This window comes from Miniopterus schreibersii (assembly GCF_964146895.1).
Source record: "Miniopterus schreibersii genome assembly, chromosome: 16".
In the NCBI taxonomy this organism is placed as follows: Eukaryota; Metazoa; Chordata; class Mammalia; order Chiroptera; family Miniopteridae; genus Miniopterus; species Miniopterus schreibersii.
Window position 1 is genome coordinate 45,924,970 of NC_138116.1, and position 18,974 is coordinate 45,943,943.

At 54.1% G+C, this 18,974-nt stretch overlaps 1 protein-coding gene across 4 annotated transcripts in view; it reads left to right on the forward strand.

The window, feature by feature from the left end:
- Positions 1–18,940, forward strand: part of KCNJ12 (potassium inwardly rectifying channel subfamily J member 12) — a 49,032-nt gene extending 30,092 nt beyond the window's left edge. For 2 of the 4 annotated variants that reach the window (XM_081116153.1, XM_081116152.1), the window contains exons 2-4: positions 5,977–6,107; positions 7,211–7,332; positions 13,936–18,934. In XM_081116153.1, the coding sequence (XP_080972279.1) occupies positions 13,995–15,281 (1,287 nt within the window). In that variant the 5' untranslated portion in view covers positions 5,977–6,107; positions 7,211–7,332; positions 13,936–13,994 and the 3' untranslated portion in view covers positions 15,282–18,934. Of the gene's footprint in view, positions 1–5,976; positions 6,108–7,210; positions 7,333–13,935 lie in introns of all 4 variants that reach the window. The other 2 variants (XM_081116154.1, XM_081116155.1) reach the window with 2 other exon arrangements.
- Positions 18,941–18,974: the final 34 nt, after the last annotated feature.

Here is an 18,974-nt window from a genome sequence, read left to right on the forward strand (position 1 = left end):
TGGACTTGGTGCTCAGTGAAGACACGCTTGTAGAATGAGTGGATGGATGAGGGAGTGAGCGAGGTGGCCTAGGCAACCCCACCATCCCACCGATGAGGCCCGGTCCCCGTCTGTTTGGCTGTGGATGCTTTAAATGTCCAGTTGCTTAGGACACGAGAGAATCCTCATAGGACCACAAAGAAAACCAGATATGTGAAATACTTATCAAAACATTATTTTAGAATGTGTGATACAGTGATGAGTGTGCTGTTGCCTAATAGCGTCTTTGACAGTAAGACCTAGAGGAGGCCCCATTCCAGCTGTGTCAAGTGTCGGGCTGAGGGCTGTGCAGCCACCATTCATCGCAGAGGGAACAGTACATTTTGCTGAGAGGGAGGTTCAGTGTTTCCCCATCAAGTTCACAGAGACCTGGATTCCATCCTCAGGCCCCAAGTAAGATGTCCCAGAATGTGTTGAGTGGTGTCCAGGACCACACAGCCTGCCAAACCCATCCACATACCCCTAGGCTCACTCGCTTTGCCTCCACTCTCCGTGGGCAGCCCTCATGGGTGTGTGGGGACCCGCACAGGCCTCTGTGGCTGTGACTTGTACTTCAGCTGCTCCCCCAGGCCCATCCACCTGGCTGTTCTGGAGGAAATGCCCAAGGCAGGTGTTATGTCCCAGCTTCGCCTGGAGCCCCCTTGCTGACATTTCCTGCCCTGTGGGCTCTCAGAACTCCAAGGGGGCTCTGATGGTGACAACCATGCTCACTCCCTGCTGTGAACAGTTAAGGGAGTGAGGTAAGAGACTTCCAGTCCCCCAGGCCACAGCCTTGTCCCTGCAGCAAGTTGAACAAGACCTGGAAGAGGGAAGTGACAGGTGGGGAAATTCAGACCCAGGCAGGGCAAGGCCCCATGACAAGCTGAGATCGAAGTGGTCTGGATGAACTGCAGTCTGCCTCCTATCTTGTGATGCAGGCCTCAAGGGCTCTCTGGGATTTGAGGGGCAGAGTCCTGAGGGGCTCCTGAGCCTGGTTCCTATTGCCCCCCTTAGACGAGTGGTCCCATGCCCAAGGCAGTCAGACCCAGGCCCTGGCCTCGGGGCTCCTGGCCTACTGGGGGAGACTTGGAGGAATCGGTGATTACTACCTAGAATGGTCTGGCCTAAGACCGAGGGAAACACGGGGTGTGGGGGCTCAGGGGTGGGTGTTGAAGGGAATTTGAGTGAGAAGGAGGAAGAAAGGGCACTGGGCAGAGGGTCTGGCAATGTGGTGAAACAGGGAGGCGGGAAGCATTTCTTCTGAGCGCCATTTCTGAAACACAGCAGATGAGGAAGGGGAGGCCTGGGGCTCCATCTGCCCAGCTGCTGGCTGTGTCCCAGCCAGGTCATCGCTGAGCTGCCCCTGCTCCCTCTTACCTACTCTCCTCTCTCCCTGGCACACTCGGCCCCAGCCCCACTGCCCTTCTTTCTTCAGTTTCTTGAACACATAGAACAACATTCCAGCGTCAGGGCCTTTGTCCCTGCTGCTTACTTCCCACATTATCTCAGAGAGGTCTTTCTTGACCTCTAGGATAGTGCCCACCTTGCCTCCAGAATTATTTGGGTTCTTTTCTCCGCAACATGTTTTCTGTCTGTCTTGTCCCATTAAATGTCGGCCCCAGGCACTGTGTCCTCATGTAGTCGAGGCTCCATAGATAGCTGCTGAGTGAGTGATTGCTAAATGTGATTCTGGTGAGCAAGTGGAGGCCTTGGCAGTTCTCCCAGGCCTGAGCTGTAATGGGAGCCCTAGGGTGGAGTGATAGGCCCACTCTATTTTCCTGGACTCCTGATCTCAGAACTTAGCCTCCTGCCTAAGCCAGGTGAACCCTCAGAGGCCTCAGAGACCTGTCAGGCCCTCCCAGAGAATTTTCTGGTCCCCAAATAAAGCCAAATTTACAAAATGAGGAGGAAAAGGGAACTTGAGAAAACAGCTGTCCCTGTGTTCCCCCAACAGAGCTTTTGGGTCATTAGGGAACAGAGGCTGGGTGGGGCTCATGCCCTGATCCTGCCTGGCCTTTGCCTAGACAGGCCTCATTGGGCCCAGCCCAATATAAAGAAGTACAGTCCCAAAGCAGGGACCTTTTCCCTGATAGGGACAAGGCAGGCCTGGAGGGCTCCTTAGGGAGGAGGTGGCTAGAGCATGGAGGCACCAGAGGCAGTACACCTCAGAGCTAGGCTCAGCTGTGTGGCTTATAGACTGGAGACTTTGGACACGACCGTGCACATCTCTGTGTCTAATTTCCTCCACTGTCAAAGATGCTTACGCCATCCCACCTGGGATAATCTCTGATGCAATGCCAGGTACTCACTGAAGCCAGGCACTGGTTTCAGGGGCCCAAGAAATGTGTTGTGGGACTTGGTAAGGAGCACCAGGGGACTCGGGGATCTTGGAAGGCTTCATAGAGAAGGCATCATTTCAGCTTGAACGACGCCCAGAGTTCTGGAAGGCAGAGCAAGGCATTTCATGGTGAGGGACCAGCCTACACCGAGGCCCCAAGGTGTGGGCGTTCCCAAGACGTGACTTACTGAGGACCGCGTGGCCCTCACCCTCTGCTCGTTCCGAGTGTGCCCTTTTCTTGTGTTGGTTTATAAGAACTCTTTGTATATTAAGTACATCAATCTTTTTAAATAACATCAAACAAGACATTTATGCCTTTTATTTTGCTTAGGGTGGGTTTTGCACCCACATCATAGATATTTTTGTGTTGGAAAATTTTCTAGCCTATTCAGTTGTCTTTTTTTGATTCAGAATGTTTCTTGTTACTTAATCTTGGGTCTTTGCTCTCCCATGCACATGCTGGGAGCTTAGGAAATGTCTGAGACGCAAATTAGGTTGAAGCTTGAAAAATTACTACCGTAAGGAAATGAAAGTCTGGTGCCTTTGCGCACTGGGTTTCTTCCCCTGGAGTTCCTTCTGTCCATCTGCTCACTCCTTCCTGGAGCGAGGTTCGGCTGAGGCCCTCCAGGGGCCTGTGACCTCTCTCCTGCATGAGGCAGGCTCAGAGATGTGATGATGGAGGTGAGCAGGAGGCCAGGAGATCTCCAGCTGATCAACTTCCACGTATTAACTTGATGAAACTCCATCATCACCCCATGAGATACATCCCGTTATTGATCCCATTTTACAGGTGAGAAAACTGGAGCTCAGAGAGGTTATGTGACTTGCCCAAGGTAACATAGGAAGAGAAAAGATTTGAATCCAAGCCATATTACCCCAGAACTCATACTTTCAAATCTCCTTTGGGATCAAGTCCAAGCTTATTAATATGCATTCAGAGCCTCTCAGAGCCTCAGTTTCTCTCATCTGTCAGTGTAATGCCTTGGCCCTGGAGCCTGTGCATGTAGGCACTCAATACACCTCCTCCTTCCCTGTTATCAGGGCGACACGGTGTGTCCCCCCCCCGTCCCTGTCCCCATCCCTAATCTCTTAAAATCCTGAAATGTTGGTCTTGGAAGGGCCAGCCCCTCATTGGCAATAGGAACAGGAAGGCTCAGAGGTGAGGAGGCCTTGGCCAACACCCAGTGTGTGAACAGAGCCATGCTGCTTGGTATGTGGAGCTCCCTGCATTGTGGTCAGCCTCAGGCTGGGCTCTCTTCACACCTGCTGCTCCCTCCAGGAAACCCCTCTGCCCCTCAGCTGAGTTAGATACCTCCCCTTGGATGGGGCATTACCTGTAATAGCCACTCTAGTAGAGAATACCTAGGGGCCTCTGTCCTCTGCTGCTCCCAGAGGCCTGTGGCCAAGGACACCCTGTCTCCCTTCTGCCCCTACCCCCTGTGGAAGGATGTTCTCAAGATAAAAATACTCCCAGAAACATTCCCTGGTGCCTGGCCTGACCTGCCATCTACCCTTGGGGCCAGAACCTCCTACCCTGGCTTCCTCTCAGGACTCGGAGGATAGCTGTCCGCCGGTCCTGTTCACTTGGGCCCCACCCCTCTGGTCGCTGGGGTCAGTTTGTCCAGCCTCTGTCTCTAGACCGTGAAAGGTGCAAGGCCTGACGAGGGGTCATGGGCCAGCGTGTGCCGAGCCCGCCTGCCGGCCAGCGCTGCCCGGGCACAGAGGAGCGGGGCAGCTGCGCCGCTGCCCAGGCCGACCGAGTTCATGGCTCTCTTGCTCAGCTGCCTGTTGTGGTGCGTTCAGAGAGCATCGCTCGGGGCCGAATGGGAGGGTCAGGGGTGTGCCAGCTTTAATCCCGTTGGGAATCCTTATTTCTGCTCTGAGCTGCCTGTGCCAGTTGTGAGAACTGGAAAACGCCTCTCAGAGAACACTGGGAGGCCTGGCACTTACTCTGGGTCTGCTGTGTACCACACATGGGGAGAGGGCCTCAGTTTACCCCCTTGATAGTCTCCTGAGGAGGCTGAGGCCCAGGGAAAGGCCCGCAGCGAGCTGGAGGGAGACAGGTCTTGAATTTGGGACTGAGGACTCTCTGGCCCCTTGTGCCCCACCCCTCTAAGGAAGGTTGATGCCATGATAATACTGATGACAGCTGCCTACTCCTGGAGCCCCGCTGTGCCAGGCCTTGTGCCCAGAGCATACCTCCCTCATCACATTGAGTTGCATGGGTACATCCCCTGGGAGGCCAGTCATTAGCCCATTTTGTGGAGGGGGAAGCTGGGCCTCAGGAAAGGGAAGTGCCTTGCCCTGTTCCCTAGGGGGTGTCAGCTCCAGCCTTGGCTGACAAGTTGGCACTGGCGGGAATGCACAGGGGGGGTCTGGTGTCAGTCCAGGCCCTGCCCTCGCTGGCTGGGAGACTGAGAGCCAGTCTGGCCTGTCTGGGCTCTGGCTGCTTCTCTGTTGTGTGCAAACCCTACCCCTCACCCAGACTACTCCATGCAGGACTATGACCATGACCCAAGAAAGTGTCTGGTGAACTTCAGAGGGCAGAGCTCACATCATGGGCTGCTGCAGGGTAGCAGGGGAAGCACTGGACAGGGTGTCTAGAGACCTGTGTTCTTGTCTCCAAGCTGCCAGTCATTCATTTGCTGTGTGATCTTGGGCAAGTCACTTCTCTGCACTTCAGTTTCGTGGGTGAGAACAAATCTGATTGACTGGGTTTGTGTGTCTGGAGAAAGTCCCTTTGAGGAAACAGGGAGTTGGGAATGGGGTTGACAGAGCCTGGGGCAGGCTAAGTAACCAATGGGAAGTGGGGAGGGGCAGGCTGTCCACATCTCTCACCTTCATCCCTCTCCCTAACCTTTTTTGGCTCCTATTACCCTGTGACAGATACCTCCTCTGCTTAGAGTTCCGGCTCTAGGTGACCTGGGGCAAGTGACTTTACTTCTCTCAGCCTCAATTTCTCTGTCCAGTGGGAAGAATCATCTCTCCCTCAGGGTGGGCCGTGAAGTTTGGAATAACTGAAGCCAGGAGCTGAGCACACAGGGCCAGGCACAATGTGGGCCCACTCAAAGGGACAGAATTCAAGACCTGGGTACAAGTCCTTGCCATGGGGATTCCCATCTGTGGGGGCAAGGGTTAGTGATGGAGCTTCCCCGAGCCTCAATTTCCCCATCTGTTTTGACAGTGAAAGACCTAAGAGAAACACTGCAGGGCCCAGGGCCGCTGCTCAGGGAATGATGAGGGATGGGGAAGCAGTGGGTGAATACTGAGAGTTTTGAGGTGAGTGCCTGGAGAGTACAGAGGGACCATACAAGCCATCTCCATACAGAGGAAGCAAAGGCCCAGAGAGGGGAAGCGACTCACCCAAGGCCACACAGCTTGTGAGGGGCATAGCTGGACCTTGAACCCATCTCTCTTTACCCATTGCTGTTGCCTGCTGCAGGAGGCTTATAATGTGGGTGTGACTCATCAACAGTTGCCTTAATCCTAGCCAGAAAAACCAATGTGATGGTGGATCACAACCAGACTTGACTATGAGAGTGGGGCTCCTGGGCTGTTGGTGGCAGGCGGGGGAAGGTGAGAAGGGCATCTCAGGTTACCTTGCCTCTGGAAATTCACAGGACCCCTTCCCAACACACTCCTCCGAGATCCTCACAACACGCAGGAGATGAAAGCAGGAGGTTCATTTGACAGATGGGAAAACCGAGGCTTGGGGATTGCAGGGACCACATAGAATGTGTGTATGCCCAAGGTAAGTCTCTGACAAGTTGCTGAAGTGCACCCATCTGTATAGTCACACATCCATCACCCACTTATCTATTTATCTATCCCATCCAACTACCTCATTCATCCTTCTACTCATTCACCTAAAAATATATCCACCTACTCACCCATTCCTATACCCACCCACCCATTCATAATCTGCCTACCCATCCATCCATTATTGATTTACCCATTTATCCACCCACCCACCCACTCATTTATCCATTCACACACCCACATACCCATCCATAATTCATCTATCCATCCATTCATCCATCTACCCATCCATTCACTTATCCATCCACACACTCACCTACCCATCCATTTATAATTCATCCATCCATCCATTTATCTATCCATTTACATACCCACCTACCCATTTATAATCCACCCACCCATCCATGCATAACCCATCCATCCATAATTCACCTACCCATCATCCATTATCCATCCCTCCATAATATACCCATCCATCCATTGATCCATCCATCTATCCATTTATCCCACTATTCACCCACCCACCCTTTCATTAATCCATTTACACACCCACCTATCCATCATCCATTCATTCATCATCCATCCATCATCATCCATCCATCCATCCATCCATCCATCCATCCATCCATCCATAGGTGGGCCCCATGATGGACATTGGGAAGACCCTTCAGGTGGTGGCTAGGAGCACAGGCAAGGGACCTGAGTTCCTCTATGACCTTAGGAGAATTACCACATTTTCTACCTCTCTGGCATGGGAATAGCAATAGTTCCAACCTTGTGGGGTTGTGAGGATTACATGAGTTGATGTCTGTAAACCACCTACCACAGTGTCTGGATACAGTAGGCACTCACTAATTGTCAGCTGTTATTACCTCTGGGGACCCATTTTGTTTCGCCCTTCTCTGGTTCTGAAACTTTGTAACGGACAGGCCGACATGCTGTGAAGGTGTGGGACATCAGAGGTATGGAGGTCCCCTCCTCTTCCCATGGGGCCCTGGGGAAAGCAAGCAGAAATGTGGATTCATGTGGAAATTTCTCACTTCTGAGCCGAGTGGCACCATTGACAGTAATTTGGCTTTGCTTTGTTAACTTTAGGGTCTTCTAGTGACTGATTCATCTCTAGCTGATGCTGGGGAAATGGCCGCTGCTGCTAATGCAGCCTTGAAGATAGCCACGTGCCCACTCAACACTGTTACTTAGAAGATAGGATTCAAGAGGTAAGATTAAGGTCACTGATACGCACCTGTCTATCTAGTCATCCCAACCAAACACTCATCTATGCACCCATCCACTCACTCATCTATCTATTCATCCACCTACTCACCCATCACCTCACCTACTCAGCCTCTCATTTACCCATTATCCATCCCCTAGTTGCACATATTCTCCCATCTACCTGTCATCTACCCGTTTACCCAACCCATCCAGCCGTCTTTCCATCCGTGTATTCACCCATCTCCCAATTATTCATCCACCTCCCCAACCACTCATCGACTCACCCAACCACCCATGCATCTTTTCATCTGTTGATTCATCCATCTATTCCTCCACTCACTGATCTATCCACCTAACCCATCCAATAATTTTCCATCCACCTAACTCATCCATCTCTCTGGTTTCCACTCATCCATCCATCCACCCACTCATCTGTCAGTCCCGTTGATCCATCCTTATGCTCAGCCACCTATTTGTATGTATATCTGTCGCCTCATTCATTGATCCATCCATCTCCTCATCCATTTCTTTCTTTTTTTTTTTTTTTAAATATGTCTTTATTGATTTCAGAGAGAGGAAAGGAGACGGAGAGAGAGAGACAGAAACATCAATGGTGAGAGAGTCATTGATCGAGCCCACAACCTGGGCATGTGCCCTGACCGGGAATCAAACCCCGATCGCCTGGATCCTAGGTCGACGCTCAACTGCTGAGCCACGCCTGGCTGGGCTCATCCATTTCTAATTCAGCTGTTTATTCCCTCATTCCTTCGTCTGGTCAGTGAGCACTTCTTGGATGCCCTCTCTGTGCCAGGCCTGCATCAGCCTCTCTGGGCCTCTGAGGTTGGCCAGAGATGGGGCCTTCTGATCCTAACAGGAGAATCCAGGGCCAAAGAATCCAAAAGGCTTTATGGAAATAGTACCCTCTAGCTGATCCCTGATGTATGGGAAGATTTTAAGCATTCCCTTTAGTCTGGCTTGGCGGGGGTGGTGGTGGGGGGTGGTGTTTGACCACATGGGGCAGAGGGTTACCACAGTGAAACCCATTAGGAGCCTGTTGCTGTGTCCAGACAGGAGTGGCCTGGACAGGAGGGTGGCTGTGGGCAAGGAGATGGTGGATGGTTTTGAGAATTCAGGAGGTAAAATACATAGGACTGGGTGAGGGAGTAGATATGGGGACTGAAGGAGAGGGAGCAGGCCAGGCTTCTGACTGGGGTGATTGGAGAAGTGGCTGCCATCTGACCCCATGGAGAGTGGGAGGAGGAGGGGAAAAGTGAGGATGAGGAGAGGAGAAGGGTGGGGTGAAGAGGGGGAAGAGAAGGGGAAGGAGAGGAGGAGGTATGGAAGAAGAAAGGAACCATAGTGGCCACATGGTGCTGTGGGACATCCCAGAGGAGAGGCTCTAGTTCAGGAGCCTTTGCTACACAGAGTCCCCCTAAAGCCTGTGAGGGAGAACCCAGGAGACAAGGTTCTGTGCAGATAGTTTAGTGGTTGGCGATCCCAAGAAGTACTAGAGGTGAGTGAGGAAGTGAGACCAGGAAGGGAAGGAGCCACCATAGGGTGTATTTTTGACAAAGTCATTGCTGGGGGCAACTGAGGAACTGGGGAGGCAGCATAGAGCAGGTACTCCAGAGTGTGCCAGTGGAGGCAGGGAGCTTCCCTGTCAATCACTGATTGAAGGCTGCTCTAGGCATTCATTCCCTAGCCTGCCCCAGAGCTACTGGGCAAAAAGACTGGTGCTGGTTGCTGGATATTGGGCAGTGGGCCCTGGAATGGTGAGGGTCTGGGGAATGGGCGGAACATTGACCACCCCTATCCCTAGCATATATCAACATATGGTTGCTCTTTCTCTCCTTGGGCTGAGCAAGACCTTGACACAGAAAGCCTGTATTGTGTTAACCCCACACGTTTGCAGGACATGCACTGTAGGCAGAGGCTTGTCTGTGCATTGGCAGAGGGGGTGGGAATTTGGCCTGCAAAGGTGATTCTGCGCAAGAGCTCGTCATCTCCCAGATTGTGAGAAAGGAAATGGTCCCCCTTCCAACCTTCTACCTCCCCTCCATCCCAACTCTTGGCTGTCCCCAAGCCAGCCTCCCCACTGGCCAGCCCCCCGGGGTATGCCAGCATGTCCTCCTCTTGCTCGTTGCTCCACAGTGCTCCTACCAGGATACCCCTTCCCCTTCCTCTGCACTCTCAGCTCTTGGTGCCTATCACTGCTGAGCTACCCTGCCTTGCTGTGGTACACCCTCAGGCCTGCCTGTCTCTTACTTCTTGTGTGACTGAGCAAGGTAGCCTCTCTCAGCCTCAGTCTCCCTGTCTGCAAGTGAAAGATTGGATTTGTGAAGCTCTTGGGCTAAGTCTGCTACATAGTGAATGGATTAAGAAAGATTCTGAAGCTATTCCAGGACACAGTGAGGAAAAGTTCCATCATGGATTAGTGATGTGTGCCACGGGCACAGGCTAAAGAGGTGTGTGTAAGCCACATTCTGGCTTTCCCAAACTAAGTGATCTCTAAGGATTCCTCCAATTGTTGGACTTAAAGTTGTGAGTGCGGAGATTTGGGCTGTCTGTATGTTTTATCACCACGTGGGATTGAGGACCGGTAGGGTTGGTTTCTCTCCCACCCTCAGACTGGGAGCTCACCACTTGAAGGCTGTGTGACCCTGGGCAAGTGTCCTAATCTTTCTGAGCTTCAGTATCCTCATCTGGAAAATGGGGTATGGTCATAATGTTGTAGGGATTAGAGCTCTTAGAACAGTGCCTGGTAGATAATAAGTATTGATTACTATGCTTATACCCCTGAAGGGGCCAGCTGAGAGGCCCCTGAGGGTGGGGAATCTTGAGCCTGCCCCTTTGGGCCTCCTCCATTGGCCCTTATAGTCTCTGCTTTCTTGGCGTCTGAGAATGTGGACCCAGGCCTTGCCCTGGACTTCTCCTGGATGTCATCGAAACCTGAGGTATCCAGAACCTCGGGGGACTGGGCATGAAGTGTCCTGCTCTGTCCAGAGGCCCTTCCAAGTGACTTTTGGTCCCCTCCCATGGGTCCTGTGGCAGCTGCCTCTCTAAGATCCCACTCCAGGCCTGACCAGTGTTCTGAGCATGCTGGGTGTTGGGCAGCTGTCCACAGCTGCTGGGGCCGGCAGGGTTAGCTCCATCATCTCTCAGGTGCTCTCCACTGCCCGTTCTCTGCCTGCTAGGCTTGCTTTGCTGCTGTCTCTGGTGTCGAAGTCATCCTACCTTTTTCTGATTCAGGTATTGAACCCCAATGTCTCCCATTTTCTCTCAGCAATGCCCAGGACCCTCATTGGCCAACCTGGGCATCTGCTGACAATGGTTCTGTTGTCTTTACCATCTCCTCCCAGCCCATAAGTTGCTTTGTGACCTGGGATGAGTCTCAGCCTCAGTTTTCCCATCTATAAAATGGGGAGCTTGCATCCTTGCTTGCTAAGCCCTTTCAGCAAAACAAATATAATTCCATTTTTTTATCTGATTTAACCATGTGCACCCATTCAGCAAGCGCCAAACAGGCCTGCACATCCTGGTGGAGGATATCGACCCGCATTTCTTAAATCAAGTCCTTTAAAGACCACAGAGCTGCACAATCTTCTTGCCAAGCCTGTGTTTGTGTGTGAGGAGTGTCCTTGGGATGTTTGGCAAGTTTGTGGTGCTCGGGTTTCTACTCATAGGTCCTCTTCTAGGGCTTTTTTTATGGTACTGTGTTTACCAAGAGCCTGTGAGGTCCTCACACCCTGAGCGTCTTATACACACGTGCGTGCACACTCACACACACACACAGCACAATGAGGGCAAGAGAGGCTGAGGACTGGACTAGACTCAAGGCTTCCACTCTGTCTCTGTTCTTCAGTTTCTGGGTGACTTTGGACAAGTGACTTGGCTCCAAGTCTCAGTTTCCAGCTCTGAGAAAAGGGGGAGCAAATATGAGCATGACCTTGTTTCCTTTCTCTATGTGGTTTTAGGACAAATGTCAACGGATGAGGGGGTTCCCAGGCCTGTGTGACATAGTCTGAATGGGTCCTAGGTTCCCATCCTTGAAGAGATGACAAGAGTCACTGAAGCAGCCCCACCTGCCTGGGAGCTGGCCAGGTGTGAGACTGCTCAGCTGCCAAGAGCAGTGTGCCCAGATGGGCTCCCTGGCCTTGATTCTTGCAGTTCTGTCCCATGCAGGCCTTGAGCTGCTTGGAGCCCCAGCTGGAGTAGCCGTGGCCCGTTGGACATCCTTCAAGGTCTCCAGGCCGCACAAACCCACCCCCAGCAATCTGGCAGCCTCCTGCTGGCATCTGTGTACCCTGACCCTGGTGCCTTCCCCTGGAGTGTCCAGGAATCTGAGGCTGAGCTGTCTTCCTGACACAGGGAGCCCTGGCTCCCTGCCTCATGGTCCAGACAGAGGCAGCATCCGCCATTATGGCCTCCGGCCTCAGCTCCTCAAACCCATGGTGCGGTGGGGGGGGGAGCACCTGTAGGGGGAGGACTGCAGCATGAGGAGAGGCCCCACAGAGCCTGGGCCCATGACGGGACACCTTGCATCAGACAAAAATGGTTCTGATCTCAGCTCTCCTGCTTATCGGTTGTGTGGCTTTGGGGAAGTCACGTTACCTCTCTGGATCATCATTCAGAGAGTAAAGTACAGGTGGTAGCCGCCCCCTTGAGCTGTTTTCTGAGTGACCTGAGAGCATTTGCTGATGTGTCTGGCCTGCTCTGCCTGTGGTTGGAGGAGCTGGTTCACTCGGGCAGTAAGCACTGTGTGAGCGTCATGTATGTGCCAGCTCTGGGGATCCAGCAGCACCTAGCGCCCTAGACAGATCCTTGTGGGGGACGGGGGGCAGGGGCGGGTTTGCTGCCTTGCAGCCTGAGGGCTCCACTCTCACCCGTCTCCTAGATGTTTGGAGCAGAGGTCAGAGGTTGTGCCCTCTCTGAGGCTCTGGCTGCGCCTGGTCACACAGACCAGGGCTGAACCCCAGCGTTGCCACCTCCTAGTTATGTCACTTCAGCTTCTGAGCCTCTAGGGGTGTCCAGCCACCTGCTTCCCTGCTCCTGGCCCGGTTTTCTTGGGACCTTCTCCTCTAGGGCCTCATTGTCTTCTGGGCACTTCAGGGCTCCCAGCCTTGTCTAGCTCTGACCTCATAGTGCAACCAGGTGGGGAGTGTGGGTGAGGTCCTTCTTGTGGGAAGGAGTGTGCCCAGCTTCTCATCTCCCTGTGCAGTCCTGCTGAGACAGGATGAAGTCCTGAGTACCCGCAGCCCCAGTGCTAATGGCCAGATGGCCTCAGTGCCCACAGGGCCAGGTGGTGCCATGGCTCCCAGCCTGCAGATGCCTCAGCCTGGCACCAACAGGCCTGCCTGGAGCCAGCAGGGCATTGGGGGAGGGGTGGCCACTGGCATGTGTGTCTAGGGGCTGGACAAGTACTGCCGGCTGGGGAGCAGTGTCTGTCTGGTGTGGCTGTGGTGCTATGGGGCTGGCCCTGAGACTGTCAGTGTGTGAGTGTCATGGCAGTGTTCCTCTGGGTGGGGGGAGGATGGTGACTCTTCTTAGTGCTTCCCATATGCTCTTGTTTAGAGGTGAGGAAGGTGGGGGTGGGATGAGGTCAACCAGTTAGTGATCCCTCTGGGCACTGACTTAGGGGTCCCTCCTAGCTACTGATCGTGACAAGGAAGCAGAGGGTGTGGCATGTGGGTTTTGAGAGTGGGTTCCTGGGGTGGGGTATATGAGTGTCAGGAGGATGGGTGGGGCCTAGCTTGGGGTGTCCTTGGAAACAAGACCTTTTCTAGGACCTGAAGGGTGAGTTAACAGTGAATGAAATAGCAGACTCCACGTGCTCAGGTAGCCGATAGTCTCATGAGAGGGATGGCAGCCAAGGGCAACCATGTGCATATCATTGCTGTTATTATTACTGCCATTATTAGGCCAGAGGTCAGGACTGTGGGGTTACACTGGGGACCTGAGTGGGGTGTACACTCCTCTGAGAGCACAGAGAAAGCCTCTGGAGATGTTCCTGTGGCATTAGAGCCAAAGCCTAGAAGAGAGAGATGGTGGGAAATGCCTGGGAGGAGAGGGTCCAGGTGGGTTTAAGGAGCAGCAAGGAGGCAGCAGGAGAAGCGAGGTGGAGGCTGGGAAGTGAGATCTGAGGGGTCGCAGGCTCTGCTTATGCAAGCCTTGCAGGTGCCAGTGGGACTCTGGCTTTGAGCAGATGATGGACAGGCTCCCTCTGGCTGCTGCCCGACTGGGGTTGGGCGGGAGCGTGGAGGTTGGTGAGGTGGCTGCCATGCTGGTCCAAGTGCATGTTGATGGGGACTCAGGCCGTGAGGGGTAAAGAACAGGGTGGATCCTAAATATGTTTTGAAAGCAGAGCCCTTGGTGTGCGAGTAGAAGCTGAGCATGAATCCAAGGTTTTGGCTGGAGGCACTAGGAGGTTGGAGTGGCCGCTTTCCAGACTGAGAGGGAGGGTGAGGATCTCGCCTAAGGTAGGAGGGAAGATCAGGGTCTTTGTTGTGGGTAAATTAGGGTCGAAACGTCAGCCAGCTATGTCTGGGGGCCCTGGGTAGGGGAATTCATGGGCCAGTGTGGGACATCTACTGTCCTGTCTATTGCAGGAGCCAACCCACCTGGAGCCGGCCTGGGTGCAAGGAGCCAGGACTGCCCCGTCCCCGGGATGACTGCAGCCACCCGGGCCAACCCCTATAGCGTTGTGTCATCTGAGGAGGACGGGCTGCACCTGGTCACCATGTCGGGCACCAATGGCTTTGGCAATGGCAAGGTTCACACGCGGCGCAGGTGCCGAAACCGCTTTGTCAAAAAGAATGGCCAGTGCAACATTGAGTTCGCCAACATGGATGAGAAGTCGCAGCGCTACTTGGCTGACATGTTCACCACCTGTGTGGACATCCGCTGGCGCTACATGCTGCTCATCTTCTCGCTGGCCTTTCTCGCCTCCTGGCTACTGTTTGGTGTCATTTTCTGGGTCATTGCCGTGGCCCACGGAGACCTGGAGCCGGCTGAGGACCGCAGCCGCACGCCCTGTGTCTTGCAGGTCCATGGCTTCATGGCAGCCTTCCTCTTCTCCATTGAAACGCAAACCACCATTGGCTACGGGCTGCGCTGCGTGACAGAGGAGTGCCCAGTGGCTGTCTTCATGGTGGTGGCACAGTCCATCGTGGGCTGCATCATAGATTCCTTCATGATCGGTGCCATCATGGCCAAGATGGCCAGGCCCAAGAAGCGGGCGCAGACACTGTTGTTCAGCCACAACGCTGTGGTGGCGCTGCGCGACGGCAGGCTTTGCCTCATGTGGCGTGTGGGCAACCTGCGAAAGAGCCACATTGTGGAGGCCCATGTGAGGGCTCAGCTCATCAAGCCAAGGGTCACGGAAGAGGGCGAGTACATCCCGCTGGACCAGATCGACATTGACGTGGGCTTTGACAAGGGCCTCGATCGCATCTTCTTGGTGTCGCCCATCACCATCCTGCATGAGATCGACGAGGCCAGCCCGCTGTTCGGCATCAGCCGGCAGGACCTGGAGACAGACGACTTTGAGATCGTGGTCATCCTGGAGGGGATGGTGGAGGCCACAGCCATGACCACACAAGCCCGTAGCTCCTACCTGGCCAACGAGATCTTGTGGGGCCACCGCTTCGAGCCTGTCCTCTTTGAGGAGAAGAACCAGTACAAGATTGACTACTCACACTTCCACAAGACCTACGAGGTGCCCTCCACCCCCCGCTGCAGTGCCAAGGACCTGGTGGAGAGCAAGTTCCTGCTGCCCAGCACCAACTCCTTTTGCTATGAGAATGAGCTGGCCTTCATGAGTCCTGACGAGGGGGACGAAACGGATGACGACCAAGACAGCAGCCGCCCTCCGGCTGGACACGACTTCCCCAGACCCCAGACTTGCGGCGGCGCCCTGGCGCAGCGGCCCTACCGGCGGGAGTCGGAGATCTGAGCTGCCGCTGGTCGAGTGCAGCATCCACCCAGCCAGGGAGAGGCCCGCGTCCCTTGAGGGTCCTGGGTTTGAGCAGAACAGGCCAGGTGCCCTGCCTGCAGACTCAGTAGCGTTTTAGGTGTTTTATGTTTCTTCACAATGGCCTTGGAATTGGAAGGTTGACAAGAGAGTGGGTGGCTGGAGCAGGCAGTCCCTGGCCTCAGAGGCTCAAGCAGGCTCAGGGCCAAGGAGGTGACCTCCTGCGGGCTGGGCCATAGGCACAGGAGCGTCTGCCTGAGAATGGAGCTGTCGTCAGCCCGGACGTGGCTCTGTAGCCCCAGCCTCTGGGTGAAGGGTGGTAGGACGCAGGGCACCCCATTGGTTTTTAACTTAGGGAGAAATAATGGGTTTCCACTCTCTCAGTCCTAGCTTGAGTAAGACTATTTACAAAAAAATTAACATGTGATTAAAAGTTTTTAAGTTTGTGGGGTACAAAAAAAAAGGACAAATAGAATCCCATTGGCTTGCCAGGACCGAGCAGCGGGGCGGGGCTCCGGGGGCTCCCCCAGGCTGGCGTCCCCCCTGCATGGAGGCCGGCCCTGCGGGCGGCAGCCTGCAGCAAGCTCAGCACTCACCATGGTTCTTTATGTGCAGGGGTGGGCTAGGTTCTGTTTGGGATAGAAAAGCCAAGACCACGTTAGTGACCGTAACAAAAGCTCCCCATCACAGAGGCCGAAGATAGGGGCAAGGAAAACACTTGTGAGCTTTTTGAGTTGGACTTGGCACCTTAGAGGTGCTTCTCAGGATGTGAGACCTGCCTGCCATGGAGGGTCCCCTCTCCCAATGCACTGGATTCTCCTGGTCTCCTTTTCTGGTCAGTGGGCTCCACCCCTTCCACAGAAAGGGGCAGTTGCAAAAATGTAGGAGTGGATGGCTCCTTGGGAAAGGAAGCCTGGTCCTAGACTAGGAGGAGCTGGATCAGCCCCATCCAGTAAAGGAGCCCCAGCATGAGTTGTGCCTTAGAGACACTGAGGGGTCTGGCTCCAATTTTTGTTTTTATAGGACTCCCCTGTCCCCACTGCCCTTACTCCACCGCCGAGTCCCTGCCAGCCCTCTGTCTGTAGAGGCCGGGCCGGCTGGTCTGGCGGGTGCTCTTCCTGAACCTGGGCAGAACGATGGAAGCCAGGTGAGTGGCAGCCAGGCTGTTCCCTGTCTGAATGGCAGGGGAACAGTCAGGAAAGATTAGGAAGAGGTTTGCAGCTATTGGGTCTGCTGGCCCAGAAGCAGGCCCCTGGACCAGCAGCTGCCCAGTGCAAGCTTGTTTTTGGCAGAGAAGACAACTGGTGGGGCCTGGGCCCTGGGTGGAGCTGGGTTCCTTCCCAGGACAGCTTAGCGTTCTGCCCCCCCAAAAGACCAGGCCCATAAGGAAGTCAGTGTTAGAAAGCCAACATCTCATGAGCTTGCCTGCCAGGTTGCTCCGACCTGTGCCCCAAGACCGCTCACAACCTGAAGGTACCAGGGACTCTGGCCCAAGTGGGGAAACTGAGGCAGGGTGCAAAGCCATGCAAATAGGAGGTGGGACTCTTTCCAGAGCCTGGGTGGGTGGGGTCTCCTCTCTTTTCCCTCCTCTTCCGACTGCCAGGACAGCTGGAGACCTGACCTGTGGAGGGCCTGGGCATGGGCTGTCAGCTCCCACCCAGAGACACCCCACCAGCCCCTACCCTGAGGTAGGCCTGACTCTCGACACCCTGTCCTAACCCTCAGACCTCACCCTAACTTCTGGCCAAGAAAGTTCAGCCTGAAACACTGGAGGCAGCTTTTTCCTTTCAGGATCTTCTGGAGGGGCCTCAGCTCCTTCCATCCCCTGGCCTTTCTGCTCTGAGCCCGAGTGGCTTTCTCAGCCGTAGCCCTGGGTACGAGGATGGAGTTGATGTTGGAGCACCTGCCTACCAACCCTGTCCTAGATTGTCAGGCTGAGCTGGGGTAGGGGGAGGTGGCTCTGGGTAGCTGGGCAGCACTGGCTGGTGCTCCAATCTGCTCAGCAGCCAGAGATCCTTCCAGGGATGAGTGGGCCAGCCTTCCGCTCACTCCACCCAGAGCAGAGCCCAGGGACCCTGGAACTTCAAGGCCCTGGTGATTTTGGGTGGCCTGGTGCACCTTCTCTCAGGTCTGGCCCCTCCCTAGCCCATGGCAGACGGTTCAGTCCCCAGATCCTGCAGGAGAGCAGTCCCAAGCTGCCTTTCATCTCTTGCCAAAGGCAGACACTGTGTTTTTACTCTTCTGCCCTTTCCCCTCTCCCTTGTATTTATTTATTTATTGCTTGTGCTACAGACCAAAATAGTCTCCCTCTTTAATGCACTTGAAACTGGAGGGTGGATGGGAGGAGGAGCTGTTGTGTGTGTAGAGCAAGGATCCTGTGGCTCTTGGGGAATGTGAGGGTGTGTGTGCCCTTGTGTGTATGGTATGTGGAGACCACGTTAACCCACTGAATGTTCTGCACACAGGCGAGTGGGAGATGCTCATGCACATGTGCATGCATATGGCATGTGGTGAGTATGTGTGTGCATGTGTATGTAAGTGACGTGTGGTCTGTGCTGAGCAGGGGTATATTCCAAACTGCTCCCACCCTCACCTCCCTGGGCAGTGGGATTTCCAAGAGTTTTCTCAATAGCCTGAACCAGGAGGTCCAGAGGTTGGAGTGGGCACTCTGCCCTGAGACACCGAGCTGCTTGTGTGGGAAAGGGCCATGCTGCAGAAGAGTGTGTGTGACTGAGAGTGTGAGCACCAAATGTGTGGATTCATATGGAATTGTCTCATCTGTGTTCAAGTGAAACATAGTTATTGCTTTGCCTGTAAGTGCATGAACGTGTGGATTCGTCGTACATGGGACTGTTGTGCAGATGGGTGCACGTGACAATCTGTGAATCTGTGATGATAACATACATGATATGTATGTGTGTAGGTATATACACACACATGCGTAGTTATGTGTATACTTCCTGTAGGGGGGTGTGTGTGTGTGTTTTATATGTGAGCATTGGTGTAAATGTTCACCAGGCTGTAAGGCTGGGCACGCACCACTCCGGATGCACACCGGCCATGGATGTCAGCACAGCTGGACTCAGTAGTCCTGCTGATTCTGCCCTGATCGTGTCCATATGGGCTGTGTGGAGTGTGTGTGTGCCAGGGTGAGGCTTCTGTGTGCCTGGGCATGAGGTGATATGTACACATGTGTGAGTCCTTGGCATCCAGCAGTGAGCAGTTGTGTGTAGGAGGCCACGTGTATATTTGTCTGAACATGTGTGCGGGACATTTGTGTGGCAGTTGAGCCACGCTCTGTGGACGGCACTGCTGCCTGCCGCTGGGGCAGTGTGCGTGTGTGTGCAGGCCCTGGGAGCTGTGCGTGTCGGGGTGTCCGTGTGCGTGCCTTGCATGCAGCCCTCTGTGCTCCGCTGGTGCTGTGCCGCCCAGTCCCTGCCTGCAAGAGGGTCCCGGTAGGGGTTGGGTGCTGGTGGGAGGGAGTCCCCCGCATAGGAGTGTCTGCCCTTTGTAAGATCACAGAATGTCAAATATATTTTAAGTGGAGAATTTTCGTGTTACTTTCAATACATAGCGGTATCTGAAGACAGACCATGAGACTAAACCACATTAAATGCATTTTGATCTCCTTGAGTGCCACCAAGCGGAGATGTGTGTTTGAAAGGCCCTGCCTGG